Below are 17172 nucleotides of genomic sequence, written 5' to 3'. Positions count from 1 at the left end.
TGAGCATATCTCCCATTACCCATATAGCTATACCGGTAAATAGAGTGTACACTGTACAAAAATGTGGGAGAAGTAGATGGTGCCGAATTCTTAAAATTCCTTGCATCATTTGTATGACATCAGCGGAAGGGTTGCTCTTTCTAAATATTCCTCCTCTCACTTTTTCACGCTCCAGTGATAGATATAGATCATATTGATTTATGTGCTATAAATAAACCTCATTTATTATTGTTATTATTATTATTGGTGGCTAGATAAAACCTCAGTAATCATGCTGATTACTGTCTGTCACGTTGCGTTCCTTTTGTCGTTTTGTTCCAGCAGTTGGATGCTAGGGTGAATGTTTATTGAAATGAGTTCTTGTTAGGAGGTTGTAATGAACTCTTATGCTACTAAAGTTCAAATTTTCCTGAAGTTGAGGTTTTACGTTGATATTTTTTATATTTTTATAGTATGTGTGGGTTGCATGCTGCTATTTTGTCTGTTCAGTGAATTTGCCCAATATAAGAGTAGTGGGTTGCCAGTTGTTAGAGTTTTGGTGTATTAGGATTTTGCTATAATTCTATTTTGGGTAGGATTAGAGTGCGATTTAGTACTTCTTAATCTGCTAGAATAAATATTTATTTACAATATTTTTATTTAATATCTTAATTTTAAGACAAACCTTTTCTTAAATGATTAAAATTTTTTGTAGTTGTAATACTCTAGGGGTAATATCAGCTGTCCGTATTTTCTGAATTCGTTTTAACTTCTTGAATAGAATTTTTGGTATACAAATTTTAGTGGGAAATAGCCTATGTAAAGAGGCCAAATGAATATCAGTGATGGGTTCTTGTTTATCCAAGTGGCCCGTACTCGTCCAAATTTCATATATGCATATTGATAACGGAAATGTTATTTCAACAGTGTAATATTATAATATTGATGTATTCCATACACATTAATTAAATACAGTATAATGCATTTATATATAAATATCAATCTTGAATGTTTTTAAATAATATTTTTGTATTAATAATAAGTTACGTTAATAATTGATGACAATATCTATCACATCTTCATTAAAAGAAATGTTAAACAAAAGAGACAATGGCACAGTTTCTTAGTCTCTTCCAATGAAAAAATTACACCACATAATTGATGACATTGTTATAATTATGATTTTTAATATTATTTATTAATAATAATAAGTAATTATCTCGATGTGTATGGTGAAAATTAGTATCTAATAGACGGGGGAGACAAGATGCCATAGCAAAGAAGAATGTTGACCATGAAAAATTGAATTTGAATTTTGAGTGAATATCACAAAAAAATGAATTAACAGATGGAACATATGGTTGGGAATCAATCTTCAATCAAGTAAATCTCCCTTCTCCCTTCTTTTTGTTTTTGTTTTTTGTTTTTGGGGTCAGTATGTACAGGCGCAATTTCATTCAGTGAATGATATATGTAAGAACCAGAGCTACAAGCATGAGCACGTACGCTATTCCTTGATCCACCGCTACTCCTGCAATTCCACCCACCCAAACAGACAAAGCATTCATTCACCAAAATAACATCATAATTTAAAAGAAAGAAATTGGTGTGTGTGTGTGTGTGTGAGAGAGAGAGAGAGAGAGAGAGAGACCATCGTTGGAAGGTGCAGGTGCAAGAGCATGGATAGAGGGAGTAACCACAGCCAATAGTTGGACCAGAACGGCCATCACAACAAAATTTACTCTGAATGCAAACATTTCCATTTTGTTAAGACGAACCCCTCTTTCTTCTTCCTTAATTTCCTCAACTTTCCAGCACAAAAGCCCGTCTCAGTTTTGATGCCTGCCTGGTTATTTTGGGGAGGGGGGACGGTGGGGTATTTAAACCAAGAGGGCGGAGGAATAGCAGCTGCTTTGGTTTCTGGGAGAATCTCAATCTCCTCCAATAAATATTAAAAAAAAAAGTCTGCAACGGCCACCCTGGCTTTCACAACCGTTGCCAGCACACGAGGGCGGCCCCCTTAAACCAAGTTCTGGACTGCTGATGATTGCTTTGTGTACAGGCGGCAATTGATTTGATGCCAGTTCTTGTTTAGCTGTTTTCACTGGACTTGCTCCAATGAAATGCCCCTCTTTCCTACTTGCCCACGTTCTGTATATCATGGCTCGAATATTCTTTTATTTTTCTTTCCTTAGGTCCTATAGTTCGGGACATTGCATTACCTGGCTTTGCCAACAATAGACTTCAATTTTATCTTTAATTTCAAAAAACAGCTACTTCTTAACGATTCATTTTCCCATCCCAAATAAACAAATAAAGCAAAGAAGAAGAGAAAGACAACTCTCTTTCCCAAGGAACGGCACATTAAACCACCTCAAACGGTTTCTTCCCTAAGCCGATTTTCTATTGTCTTAAAAATGGACTAATATATATATATATATATATATTTGTAATGCAAGAAACGGAAGAAGTGTCGGTACATAAGTCTTTGACAGAGACCATCACCTTCTCTTCTATAATCTATGGGCACCGACCCAAACTAGGCTATCAGGCCAGACCAGGTAAGCTCAGGTCAAAAACCCATGCCTGTAGCCCCCCGTGTAGTGCAGTGACACAATACAACACTGCCCAGAGATCGAACACACACACAACCAAGCAGTATCCAACACCCAGGGACAGAAAAGCCAACAATACTCCATTAATAAATTATATATGCGAAACTACAGACAGAGTGAGGCTTACAAATATGGGGGGCCACGATCATAGCCGTACAGTTTGATATAAAGCGTTACACTGATCAAGAATATTTTTCTGATTTCTCCTTTCTTAATTATCTCAAGTCCTTGATGTTGGTCAGCCATTAAGAAACTCAATTTTAACATTCAGAGCTGCATAACCAAAAGCAAGATGACACCAGTGAAGTATGAAAACAACATCACATATTTTGTTTTTCTAATGATAATTTGATGGCAAAATAAACATTGATTATGTGCAGTGATTGCAGTTAAAATCAATAGAGCATTGAGGCAACAACAATACCTAAGGATTGCCTTCTGGCCTTTCATCACCAGCTGTTCCGAGAGGGACAGCTGTGGGTAGTTCCAGATAGTCAAAATCATCTGTTATCCCGACCTGTCGTAAGGACAACAAAAATACTAGGTAGTACCAGGATCAAATTTGAAAATTCAAATGATTCATTTATAACATTCAGGTTAGCCTATCCACAAACGGAAATTCTACTGTATTATAAGGTGTTATGCAATTTGAATATGACAGAATCATGGCATTTCCACTAGGTTCAAGAACCCAAGTCATAAAACAATTTTACAGATGCATCTGATGTTTGAACAGTACCTCTACCATTGCTAACGAGAAATTTCAACTTCATCTAAAGTGAATAATTCAAAGGACTATTTCCAGACAACTAAACTGTAAGCTCCTTCAACAGTTCTCAAATAGGACAAGCAGAACTAGGAGGGAACCACCCATGGATGGCATGTTGTTGTGCTGGCATATCTTGTGAGAACAACCATATAAGTTTTGAAGAAATAAGAATGATACCTCTTCATACAAGTGCCCAAGCTGCTCCTTGGCCTCGGGAAATTTGTTTGAACACCAACGTAGCAAGGTAAAAATGTTGTCTGGGTGTTTGCATATGAAAGCCGGGAAAATGAAGAATGAATAGAGTTAATTATTTATTTACTTATTTATTACTCCAGAAAAAGGCAGAGGGAAAGCAACCAAGCTGTAAGTGGTATACCTGTCCATCTATTAGCTGCTGCATGGGCAACTTCTGTAGCTTTCTCTGTCAACATTATGATTAAAATGTCAGTATACTCAAAAGCTCATCAAAATAAAAGAATCACCGGGCCATTAATCAAGTTAAAATACAAAAAAGATGTACAAACTACAACTAAATGTCAAATGGAAGTGCAGGCATTCCTTAACTCATTGCTTCAAAAGCAGCTGGATCATTGTCCGCATACTGTCCCATTTCATCCTAACATATAGAAAACTGGCACCAGTTATGAATGCAAACAAAAAAACATTTTTATGTTGCTATATAAAGTGTAAGGGAATTCAACATGCCCCAACCTTTAACTTGTTATACTTCTGTTCAATAGCTTTTAGCTCCTCTAAGGCCTTTTCTCTTTCATCCTAGTAAAAATGAAAGGAAAAGCATATTAAGGTCAGAAAGTTTCATCGTTAGCTCAAAGAAGATAGAAGTACGGAAGTTTAAGCGCTTACAGACGCCTCTCTTCCCCTCTTTAAGGCATTACATTGCTCAACACGCTCTTCAAGCCTTTTTTTACTACTTTGAAGATCAGCTTCAAGTTTCCGATACACATTTCTCAACTGTAAAACAAAACATATTAGCATGACTTATATGAAGATAGACGCAGAGCTACTATTTTGAAATTCAAGCTGGATTATAATTCAAAAAACAACAGCATTACCTGATTTCCAGCACAACTTGGAAGACTCCAGAAGTATACCTGTAAGTGCCAAAGAAAGAAAATACGAGTAAACTACAAGAGAACTTCATCATAACATGAAAAGTTGTTCCAGGAAAGTTGAAGATAGATAGAACGGAAGATTTTTCAAACAGAACTTGCAAAAATAATAATAATCATATATCCAAGCAAAAACATATCATAGAGCTCCAAAAGGAAAATCAAATTCCCATATGCCCGTCCAGGCATGGTTTACTTACAGAAGTTCCAATCTTGTCTTTTGAAACAAGATCATCATCTACTAGACTTTGGACAACATCTTTTACAGACTGGCTGATAACACCTTTCTTGGGTCCGAGCCTTTCAAGTTCCTTGAGCTGAAAATCAATGACAAAAGATACATGTCACTTAGATATAATTACTAAAAGCAACCAATCAACTGAGTTCAAAACCTAAGCAGGCTTCAAGAACACTGGGAAATGCCAAAGAAGGATGTTGAGTACAACTGAAGGTAATCAATTATTGGCAGTGAAATCATGAAGAAGACAACAACAATTACAAGCCTCAATCTCACTAGCTGCGGTCAGCTAGAAGAATTTTAGACATCCATGTATCGATCCATGGTTATATCCTAAAGAAGGCAATGAAGAGAATAAAATGATAAAAAAAAAACTTTCTCACGTTGGTGAGATGCACTGAAATCATCATGTCAACTTGCATGCTGGATATATTGGACAACCTCCGTATGCAAACAACATATCAAGCTTTAATCCCACTAAATAGAGTCAACTACATAAATTCTAGTTTTTTAATCAATTTTATCTATGGCTATATCTTCTATAAGATTATTACAACACATATCATACTTTAGAGTTTCCCATGGTCTTCCTCTACCCTTTTTTATTAAAAGCTTCCTCCATTCCATCCACTCTCCTTACAGGACATCTATCAATCTTTTTCTTACATGACCAAATCATCCGGTACATCTCACACATCTTATCTTCAGGAAGAGGCACTCCTCCCTTATGACATGCAACCTCATTTTTAATCCTATCCTATCTCATATGGCTGCAGATGCACTATAACATCCTCATCTCCATTATACTCATATTTTGCACATATCGAAACTTTGCCCAACATTTGGTATAATAGAACAAAGTTGGTTTTATGGTCATTCAATAAAATTCTCTTATTAGCTTTAGTGAGACACTAATATTGCATGACAAGCTGGAGGCATTTCTCCATCTCAATCTTAATTCTATGAATAACAAAGTACTCACAAGGAAGAAGTCTTGCGATTCATAAAAGATTTGCAGCATCTTCTCACGCTTTTCCTCCAACGAAAGACCTCTTTTCTTAGACTGCCACCAATGAAGACATAGAAGTTAGATAGTTCATTGTATATTCAATCACAGTGCACCAAAATCTGAAAATTATAAGATATAAAGGACTAAGGAGAACAACTGTCATAAAGTGGCAAAAAGTAATACATGCAATGCAATTAACTAGGAGAATGAAATGATCTTCACAGAAGTAAACAAAGAGCTGTAATAACTACTGCACGTTTCATTCCCCAAACATTTAAGAACTCATTTCAATGAACAAAAATAGTGCACGGTGCTTTTTTAGCTTGTCCACTTGTTACATTTTGTAAAATTGATAGAATACCACATTTTACAAAAATGTCACCCGAAGGAATTACCTCATTTGTATTTTTACAGTTTTATTTCTGATATAAGTCTGAATTATACTGGTAACTTCTATTAACAAGTGTACTTCAAAAGGACAGCTCCTACAGCAACTAAACAAACTAGTTACCTAAATATGGCCTATTTAAAATCACAGAACTAGAATGGAGAAATAGCTAACTATGGCCTCAAAGGAGAATACAACATTAGAATTTTCTCAATTGGCTTGAGTTTTAACACAAAATCTATATTGGGAGAAACTGTTTGAAAAATATTGTGGGGATTTCTGTATAACATGACTTTGAACATTGTAAATCACTGTCTTTAAGATGATATATGCCCCGATTAGAATTTTGCTGGAAGGTAAATGGCAAAACACCCTCAAGATTTATCTGTCACTAAAATCTGCGGCAAGCAATTTCTGAGCATTTTCCCTTAGAGCAATTTAGTATAGGAGAAAAGGAATCAAATCACATAGAATATAAATTAACCATCAATTTATAATAGATGAAGAGGTATGACCGGAAAGCCATATCTCTTCAAAAGGTTAAACCTATTTGTTAATGACCATTTGAAGAGATGTAAGATGCATCACATCCCCTTAAATGGTTGAACCTACTCATTGGTCACCAATCAGAATAGATGCGAACTAAAATCCGAGTCTCTTCAAAGATGTTCCTTAAGTAATTTCATTTCCTTTAATCTTTTATTGTTTAATTTACAAATTATCCAACAGAAACAGCAAAAGCAGATATACACAGTCGTATGCATTTACTTACTTTCATAACCACGTACACGTACCCATATTAACTTAGGACAAACACATACATATTCAAACATACATGGTTGTACATGTATCAATGTGACATAAAGTTAGCAGGAGATCAGAACTCGTAACGATATTCCAAATCGTGCGACCAGATTATAAACCGATCTGATCTAGGGAAATGTCTAAATGCACAAATGATAGAGCACCGATAAAACGCATAGACAAGAGAGAGGTAAACCGCACGGTACAATGATTCGAATCATAAATTTTAATGAAGAAGTGTTAAATCAGTTAAGAGTCAAACAATGACATCGGAACGACAGCAAGTTGAACAGAAGCATAAACCTAAATTTGATGTGAATCTAAGTAGGAACAGTTGCAATTGAATGATGCATAAGCTGAAATTCAGAAACAATTAGGGTTTTGAAAAGATCGAAGTACCATTGCAACAATCCTCTTCACTCTTCAGTACTGTGGTTGCAGAGGGAACGAGAGGAGAAGAAGCGTATATAAGACGGCTGAGATGAGTGCCCGGCGTTTTGGCGGTAGAGATTTTTCTTTTTCCATTTTTAATGAAGATTAATTAATTACACAAACGCCACCTAAAATTTTCATAACTGCTTTTATCGCCCGCATGTAAACATATTATGCCAATTTAATCATTTTCTTTTCCCTAAAACGATAATTGAAATTTACACTAAGCAATAAAAAAATCACTAAATTTTAATTTATAAATAAAATATTATTAAAATTTAATTTAATATATAATTTTATAATTACTATCAATCATCATTCAAAGAGATTAACAGGATATTAATATAACTAACAACATAAATAATTAAATAACACAAATGAATATTGAATTTTGTACAAAATAATAAAAAATATATATATTAAAATATAAAAATATCAATATTTTATTAGTCATTTTTAATAACAATCGATAATAGTTATGGAATTAAAATATAATAACTTTTTATTACAAATTAAAATTCAATAATTTTTTTGTATATACGTTGTATAAATCATTTATGCAATTTACTTTACTTTGAGCTTGCTTACATCTAATTTCAATTCCCTCTTTATTAAATTCAATCGAAATTCTAGAGAAACAGTAGATTTAGAAGAGTGTGATGATGGTGAGGTTCAAATGATTCTCAAAAATGACAATTTCTTAAAAGAAGCAATCGAACTCCATTTCATTAAATTTATGTAGTCACTATAACAAGACATATATTATTAAATTACTAATCATATATTTTTTAAAGATAAAATGCCTACTCAGAATGGATTATAGTTACAAATATTTTATAATCTTCTAATTATGACAACAATTATCATATATTTTTTAAAATTATTTTAAAATAATAAAGAAATAAATATAATAAAGAACATAATATCATATTTCACGTTTAAGTTTACTTTGGTCTTCCTCAGTTTCATTCACTCACTTCAAAGATGTATTTGTTCGTCTTTTTATCATAATAATAATAATAATAATAATAATAATAATAATAATAATAATGATGGATAAAGGAAGTATTATTATCACAATATAACCAGGGTGAACATATTCTTACAGCGTGAACCAAAGTCCTGGTAGATGTTCATGGACCTGCCAGAGCCCAAGCTCAAGCCTACTCCGGAGGCCCAGATTTCAATTGGGCCTTGAAGTAAACAATTTCTTGGTCGAGGATATTGCATAAACAATATTTTTTTAAAAAAAATTATAAAAAATTTACCAAGCGTTCAAAAATAATAACAGTTCATTTGCCTTTTACAACATAATAGGAAGCGGCTTTCAAACGAGGTAAAAGTCACATGACAAGCTTTTAAGTCTAGAATTTCTCTAGGCAAAGAGTATATTTTGATAAATAAAAAAAAATTGTAGAGTTAATAGAACTTTTTCAAACTTACTCACATTTCGAGTCGAGATAAATAAATAGACATATCCTATTACATTAATTGAGAACAACCCTGAGTAGACAAGAAATAAAGGATTTCACAAAATAACTTTAAAATCTTTCTTAAATAAGATAAAATCGTCAAGATCATAATTCCAACACACTGAACAAATTTTCTAGAATTGTTATAACTCGTATGATATCGATCACGAAAAATATGAAGGTGAACTACAGTGAGAAATATACTAAAATTTCGAGTTCGAATCCAAAGCGAAATACCTTCATGCGATACAAACAGCGGATCCGTAACAACCCATTCAACGCATGCCAGGTCTCTTGTAGGTATTGTGATTGTGACATTGAAGGTGGGAAGCCCACAGGCCCACCAAATTATGATATGCTTTTGTCTCAATACCATCCAAAATAAAAAAATGTATTTTATATTAATGACTAATGCTGTTGCGGGACCACGTATATTGTGAACATTGTGTTCTAAATTTATCTCTATGGAGTCATGCAATTCAAGTTTCAAGTCATTGGTAAACTATCACATCACGTCACGTCATTTTATTTTAATTAATTATTATAGTTGTAATGCTATTCTTATATATATCTGGTAATTAAGTAACATCATACTTGTGAGCGTCGTGTGACACGAGCCAAGATGGATGATATTGGTTCTGGAGGATAACCCATTCAACATTAATTACAATATTTGTTTATAATTATATTGCTAATAAGGGTTGGGTCAATGTCCTAGTCCTCCATCGGCCTTTAATTATTAATGCCCCATCTGTCTCGTCAACTGGTACAAGAGAAAAACGACAGTGAGACCGGGATGGGTGCACAAGACTTTTGCAAGTTAATACACAATTTCTTTCCAAGACATTTTTATAGAATTTTAAAAATATGACTTCTTCATTTTTTTCATAAAATAACATGTGCACATATAATTAAAATAAGCATAAAAATTTTGCTAACAGAGTAAATTAGACCGTTGATTAATGCATTTCTTACGCAAAAATCGAGAAAATCCCGATATACACCAGACTGTCACATTCTCCCTATAAACTGCAATCTCCTACATTAGGCCAGACGAGTGAACAGGTAGGTCCGAATCGAAGATCTATGCCCTCGTCCCTTAGATAGACACAAATAATACACTATTCATAAGAGTTTAATTTTAAACATGCAACCTTGTGGCACTCAAGTCCTTGAATATGTATGGAGGACCGTTTGAGCTACTCTAAGGATAGAGTTGTCAAATGGGTTGGGCGGCCCATGGACTTACCTTTCAGCCTAGCCTAACCCGACCCAATATTGTAGCAAATAGGCCAAGTAGGTATTGTAGCAAATGGGTCTTGCCAGGCTAGTGCTTTGTGGCCCACGGCCCAGCTCGACCCACTAAAAATAGGAATGGTGACCAAAATTGGGGGTCGCCCATGGCTCAACTTGGCCCACCAAAAATGGGAATGGTGACCAAAATAGGGGTGGCCCACCAAAATAGCCCAACCCCACCTGCCTTGACTTGTTTATTAAGGGTTATAGGGCCGTATCAGGCCCCCATTTCCCATTGCTCGGCTCGACCCACCTCCCTCATGGGTCAAATTTAGCCCAATCCACGAAATAAGTGGGCCAAACGAGAAGCATGCCAGCCCTGCTGCCCATTTTCCAACTCTATCTAAGCAGTTTTGATTAATACACTTGCCAACTTAGAATTAGGGTCAATGTTAAGACAATTAGTATAGTTTATGTGGTTGTGTAATATGTCTTAACTGATTAACCCGATATACATCTTATCATGTATGGAGAATTTGATTAATTTTGTGATAAAATACAATGAATTAAGCAACAATTAAGTTTCCTTTAAGTGTTACATCAATTTCATCTTTAGTTTTAAATTGTTTTTTTTTTTGGCTTGAATTTTAATTTTAATTTTTATTTTTATTATTTTAAAATGAGAGCATAGAATGTAATTCCAATGGTATAACTAATTCACAAGTAAAGTATTAGAGTATATAATTTTTCAAAAGCACAATAATATATAAAGTAAATGCATCAAACAAGAAGTTGAACATTTTTTTTAAAGAAAATCTATCCACGTAACCCAATTAATTAGTGCCCTATGTTTCTTTTAAAATAAAAAAAAAAGAGTTGGTTCCAAATTGTCACAATGGATGACTTAAAAGACTGTATGATGTTCGTAAAATACTTATTTTAAGAAAGCACGACTCACACTATTTTTTTTTAATTAAAGATTAATATGTTGCACAAAAACATACGTTATGTGTAGGATAATAATTTTCTTTCAACATTTTTCTTTTTCGACTTTTATAACTGGTCATTTACGTAAGGTATGACTCGCTAAAATAAAGAGTTCATAAAGACATTAAGAATTTAAAAGAATAAATTTTATTAATTAAGATATTAAATTTTGATATTTTATATATTAAGATTAAATATTATATTTTTAATTATTAAAAATATATTGTCTCGTACGTATTATTATTATTATTATTATTATTATTATTTGTTATATAACTGTTGCCGTCTGAAAGACTCAACGAGGAGAGAAAATATGTAGTTATCATTGCAGGTGAGTGATTTGAACAGACGGCGGAAATGGTCAGCGGAAGGTTGCGCCAACAGTGCATGGAATTATAGAGCTTACTTATTCAAACCTCTTTTTAACTTTAATAATAATAATAATATATCAGCACAACTGACTATATATATATATATATTTAAAGAATCAATTTCCTATTTTATTCCAAAGAGCCAAACAAGGAAAAAGGTTTTGCTGCAATTTCCAGGGTCTCTGTCTTTCGTTGTCAACTCCTCCATCTGAATCATCGGATTTGACAGAAACAAAAAAATATAACAAGCTAGGGAGGGTGGTGGTGGTGGGTGGTGGGTTAACATGTTTTTACCTTAACCCCTCTCTCCTTTTAAGATTTTTATTAAATTAATCTAAGAAATACTTAACCCACTTTTCTGGACAGACATGAGACGTGAGATGACAAGCACTAAGCGCATTCAATTAGTGTCTAATCTGCTTTCTTTATTCAATCGCCCTCTTCACAAGTTCGGATTAGCATCTAATGCAATGATGCTCCTTGTTTCGTGACCCTGTCAGCATATAATTTTATATTCATATTGATACGATCGAGTGAAGAAGAAAAAAGAGTGAATTCTAATTTTTTATGGGCAATGACTAATGGCTTCTTTTCATATATATATATATATATATCAGAAAACCCTACAAAATCTAGCAAAATAATCATATCTTGTTGGAGATATATACAATAATAATATTTTAAGTAATTAGAATTCCTAAGCTAGGAATGGACCAATATCGAGGTTTAATAATGTAATACGAGTGTGAGTGTTACGATAGATAAATATTGTCTGCAATGCAAGATCGAGATTTGACTTGTGGCGAGGGAAAGAGAGTAGAGAGGAGACGGTGACAGAGAGAATGGACGGAATTGAAAATTTGGTTATGGCATCCATCAAGGCCTAACTTTTTTTTTTTTTTCCCTTGTATTATTACGACTTTACTTTAGTCTACTCAGAGTTCCTTTCTTAGGGTCTGTAAATTGCTGCCACCGCTGTTCTTTGAAATGAAAGAAATTTGTTTGCAAGATTGAGATGTTTGGTTGGATTTTTTTGGTATTTGGAAAGAAAAGTTGAGTACTCATCTTATAATTAATTCTGTACTGTGTCTGAGAGTCCCAACAAGAAGTGATACACAGGATGTTGCATGATTTTTCCTAACAAAAATCATAACCAAGTGAAGTGGGTGGTCAGTAATATTTTTTCTTAAAAAAACTTTTGGCATTTTTCTCTCTCCCAATCCTTTCTTATGTTTTTTTATTTTTAAAATTATCATTTTTACATGATTCTTATCGGTCACATCCTCAATTTCGATAAAAAAGATAAATTACAGGCGAAAATTTTGTCCCATTACATAAGATAAGGAATCTACGATCTATTGATACAAATCCTAATTTATCGTAATCCAATCACTTGATATGTATTATAAAAATAATTATTTATTATATAAAAAAAGTTAACTAGTTGAGAACATAATTTAGCCTTCCCAAATTGAATCCCTCTAACAAATTGTCACAATAATATACTCTAGTTGAGAACATAACTTTTCAAAATTTATAGTAATTTATTCAAAATATATTAATTTTTTAAATAAACATATCAAATTACTATATTTACTTTTTAAACTTTCATTATTGTCATGTTAATTTATTTATATATACAAAAATTATAATTATTAATTTTAAATAAATTCAATACATAAGAACTTATCGCACGGGGTGATGAAATTAATTTTAATAATTATTCGAGGTAAAATCTACTTTTTAAAAAAAAATTATAACTTAGAATATTTAACTATTTTTTAGTTTTATTTTTGATCGATAATCCTTTTTGTCAAAAGCAAAGTCTTTGAATCTTAGAATTAAAATAATTTTAAAAAAATTGAATTTTCTTGTTTTTTGCTCAATAAGTATGTTTTTTAATTAAATTTTTAAATATACAATTCTTTGAACTTTCTTGTTTTCTCAATAAATACAATTTTTTGATTGAATGTTCAAAACACTGTTTTGGTATTTCTAATTTCAAAGTTAGAATTTTCTCATTTTCCTTTTGAACTAGTGGCTATAGTTTTTCACGTCTTTTCTCAATTTTATCTTCTTTCCTCCCTCCTCTTAAGAGTATGTTTGGTATTTTTATTTGTAATTGATTTATAATAATAAAATTATGTATTATTGTTTAAGATTAATTAAGATATTATGGTCATTTTCTTAACATATAAATCTAATATATATATATTTTTTTATCAAAAATGATATCAAATGGGTCATCGACCAAACATAAAAATACAAAGTGTTAATTGCCCCAAACTTTAAACTTTAAACAGGGTTTAGTGAATTTTAGCTTCTTCTTTTTTTTTTTATATATATATATATATTTTATGATTAGGGTTTAATTTTTCAAGAGATAAACCATGCACAAATTTTTCTATACTTGAATATTCAAGGGATATATTTACATATATATATATATATTCAATAAAATAATATGATATTTAGGTAAAGAATAGTAAATGCAAACTTTTACCAAACGAACAAATTGTTGATTAAGCATGGCAGTCAATTCAATCACAATCTAACTTTGGACGGATTACTTTGCCCAAAGGTCAAGCAATCTATCAAAACCAAACTAAACGCAAGGATATTATTACCATATGGAAGAAGCCAAGGAGTTAGATAATATATATATATATATTCATAAGAGAAGCATATATAGGTTAATTAGTATAATAATAATATTAATTAATTAATAATAAAAATTGATGAGTGCTTCCAAGATTTGGTTGACAAAAGGATAAGGCCATGATGAAGACTGCGATAATTCATCAGTTACCTGGGTTGACGGCAACCTCCATCTGCCCCTTAATTCCACTACACAAACCTAAATTCTTGGCTGTCCATTTGACTTTATGATTTTCCCTTTTTTTCTTAGGAATGGTTAAGTACTTGAGGAGTTTGAAGGACATTTGGGGTTATTAGACCCCGCCGCTCTGTTAGGTTGAAATTCAAGTATTGGATTATTATTATTATGTACATTAATTGTGGATTGAGTTAAAAGGGTCTTTAATAATTTTACACTCTTAAGTTGGCGTCAAAAAATTTAAATACTACTTTGTTAATTAGGCTTTACCGACAATTATTAGACTTTGCTTATAGCTAGTCTTTAAGAATAATATTGAATTAAATACTTAAATTTAAAACACACACTTAATATTGGGACGGTGTGATTTTCTTTAATTAATCCCTAAGCATATTTTTTTTTTCTCTTACTAATTAATATGTCAATTGATTTAATCTCAATCAAATATGAATTGAATTCACAGAGATATCTACCATTATATATATATATATATATATGAATTGAAGGTTTCTAAAACACTTTTCTCTTTGTTTAGTTTATGAACCCATGTTTTCTAGATTTTAAAAGAAATAATTTTGAAATGGAAAAAAGTTATAGACCCTACATATAGCTTTCATGAAGTTGAGGGGGCAATAGCCAATAGCCACCCACCTCTCAACTCTACGTGACTTCCATTGCATACACATACCACACATTAAATGTGTGTTCATGGAATAAAAGAGAATTTATGAATTAAAAAAAATAACTTATCAGAATTAAAACGCTTTTGTTATAAATTAGACTCTAACCCATTTAAGAAACTACCCTACAAAATTTTCCTTGCAATTTTTAGCTGCACAACTTAAAAATATATATTTCTATTGTTCCATATAATTAAAGAAAATTTCACTAGAAACAAATAATTGCTACTAGAAATTATACATCAAAGACAATAAGATACAAAGAAATACAAATTAATACATTTTTAAAAAATCATTCAACGCTAATTCAATTAATAATATAAATCAAATTAAAATAAAAATTCATACAAATTACAAATGGTGAAGTTGCAAGGGTTGGAGCAGAGGGCGTCCATGATGGGCTTGCGCAGTACGTAGGCGTAAGACATGCGATGGGATGGGCGGTGACGGCGTTGGATTCCTGGCGAGGGCCGGCCTTGACAGTGGATTTTTTTTTTTTTCATAATCTAACTGTCAAAACTTATGCCATATTATTCTCTATTATTATTGGAGCTAAGTCTCATCCTAACTTTCTACTTGTTAAATAAATTATAGTTTAATTTTCGTATATTATCTTTAAAAAATTTTAAATTTAAAATCTCATGTCCGTCGCTTACTTTTGTCATTGGAGCCTCTAACGGGATGTTTGAGAGTAAATTTTAACAATAAAGAAAGAAGGAGAGGGATATGAGATAGCGATAACAATAATACTAAGACTATCTTTAATAATTTCAAATTTAGGGTAAAATCCTCTCCAATTCACCCCAAATTTGGGGTAATATGTTTATTCCTATTTTGTCCCTCCCATTTTAACTATAACAAAATTTAATTCTTTTTGTATCTCACATTTATATGTTTTTGTATTTTTATTTACTTATTATTAGTATAAATAATATTTAAATAATATTAATAAATTGTAATCAATTAATGAAAAATAATTAATAAATGTACTAAATTAAAAATTAATAAATAATAATTGATTAATAATATTTTTATGTTATATGTAATAATATTTTTTTAATTTTGTCATTTTCAATGTAATATTTTGTTAATTGAGATAGTAAATGTAATGTTTTTACTTTTTAATATTTTTGATAATTAAATTTTTTAAGTTAATTATGTAATTTTTAGGTAATAATTTAAATTAATATATAATAAATAAGTAAATAATTTACATTATAAAAAAATATTTAAAAAAAAAAAAGAAAAGAAAAGAATAAACTATCCCTTTATCCCAAATTTGGGGCAAGGGGTTGGAGATGCCCTAATAGTGGTGGCGATGGACTTGCGACTAGTGCAAATGAGGGTGAGGAGGGAGACGAGGGCTAGATTCCATGATAGAAACATGAGCTTCCTCATTTCCGGATGTAGTACTAAAGCAAAATGATTGTATTACCAATGTCAGGTGAGAGAGACTTGGAGACGGTGAAGGAAGAAAGTCTTCCTGAGATAATGAAAAGAATGGTAATTTCTGCATCTGTCTCCCGATGAAATTATAGTTTATCTAAATCTAACCCATTTAGGTAGAGTTTGTGAAAACAAGTGAGATAAGATTGTATTAACTAAATGTTAGAATATTTTGTCGATTAAAATAAAATTGAAAATTATTCTAAAAATTTATTAAATATTTTAAAATGCACTAAAAGACGTATACGTTATTATTTTTTTATTTATAAGGTTCAAAATATGTTTATTTTGAAAAAAAAAAAGAGATAAGCATAATTAAAAAATATCACAGAAGAAGTCATATTTTTTTTAAGGATCATAAGATAAGTTTAATAAATACATTAGAAATGACAAATGTCTAAAATACTTTTAATATCTTATCTATTTTTATTTATATCTTAATTAACACACTATCTTAATAAATAACTTTAATGGGTTTTGAGTCTAATAAATCATGTTCAGGCCTATTACAAACGAATTTAGTCTTTATAAATTTAACATAGGTTAAGCCTCAGTGAGACTAATTGACATGTCGAAAGGTCTCGTAATTAAGACCTCAAGTATTCATACTGCCACCATTTTAAGTCTCATGCGGTTCAACACCATATGTTTATTTAAGTTCAAAAGAGTAAAGAAATTAATGAGTTTATGGTTAAAACTTAAAAAGAGAAGATTTGCTTAATCTATTTGAAGGTCTTTTCAAAACTAGTTTCGTCAGAGAAATCAAATTCAGCCCCCAAA

General features: G+C 31.6%; 1 protein-coding gene across 2 annotated transcripts; it reads right to left on the bottom strand.

The window, feature by feature from the left end:
- Positions 1–1267: 1267 nt before the first annotated feature.
- On the bottom strand, positions 1268–7468 carry LOC127793739 (meiotic nuclear division protein 1 homolog). Of its 2 annotated transcripts, none has more exons than XM_052324438.1 (11): positions 7332–7468; positions 5714–5794; positions 4694–4810; positions 4437–4475; positions 4228–4335; positions 4075–4137; positions 3928–3979; positions 3740–3784; positions 3541–3620; positions 3019–3111; positions 1268–1510 (listed from the first exon to the last, which is right to left on the bottom strand). In XM_052324438.1, the coding sequence occupies exons 1-10, from the start codon at positions 7332–7334 to the stop codon at positions 3019–3021; spliced, it is 681 nt and encodes a 226-aa protein (XP_052180398.1). In that variant the 5' UTR covers positions 7335–7468; the 3' UTR covers positions 1268–1510. The 2 variants fall into 2 exon arrangements, with proteins under 2 accessions (XP_052180398.1, XP_052180397.1); XM_052324437.1 differs by lacking the exon at positions 1268–1510 and adding an exon at positions 2656–2867.
- Positions 7469–17172: the final 9704 nt, after the last annotated feature.

This window comes from Diospyros lotus, chromosome 2 (genome assembly GCF_014633365.1).
Source record: "Diospyros lotus cultivar Yz01 chromosome 2, ASM1463336v1, whole genome shotgun sequence".
NCBI classification, from domain to species: domain Eukaryota; kingdom Viridiplantae; phylum Streptophyta; class Magnoliopsida; order Ericales; family Ebenaceae; genus Diospyros; species Diospyros lotus.
The sequence above is the reverse complement of the archived record's forward strand: the minus strand, read 5'-3'. Positions and strand labels throughout refer to the sequence as shown.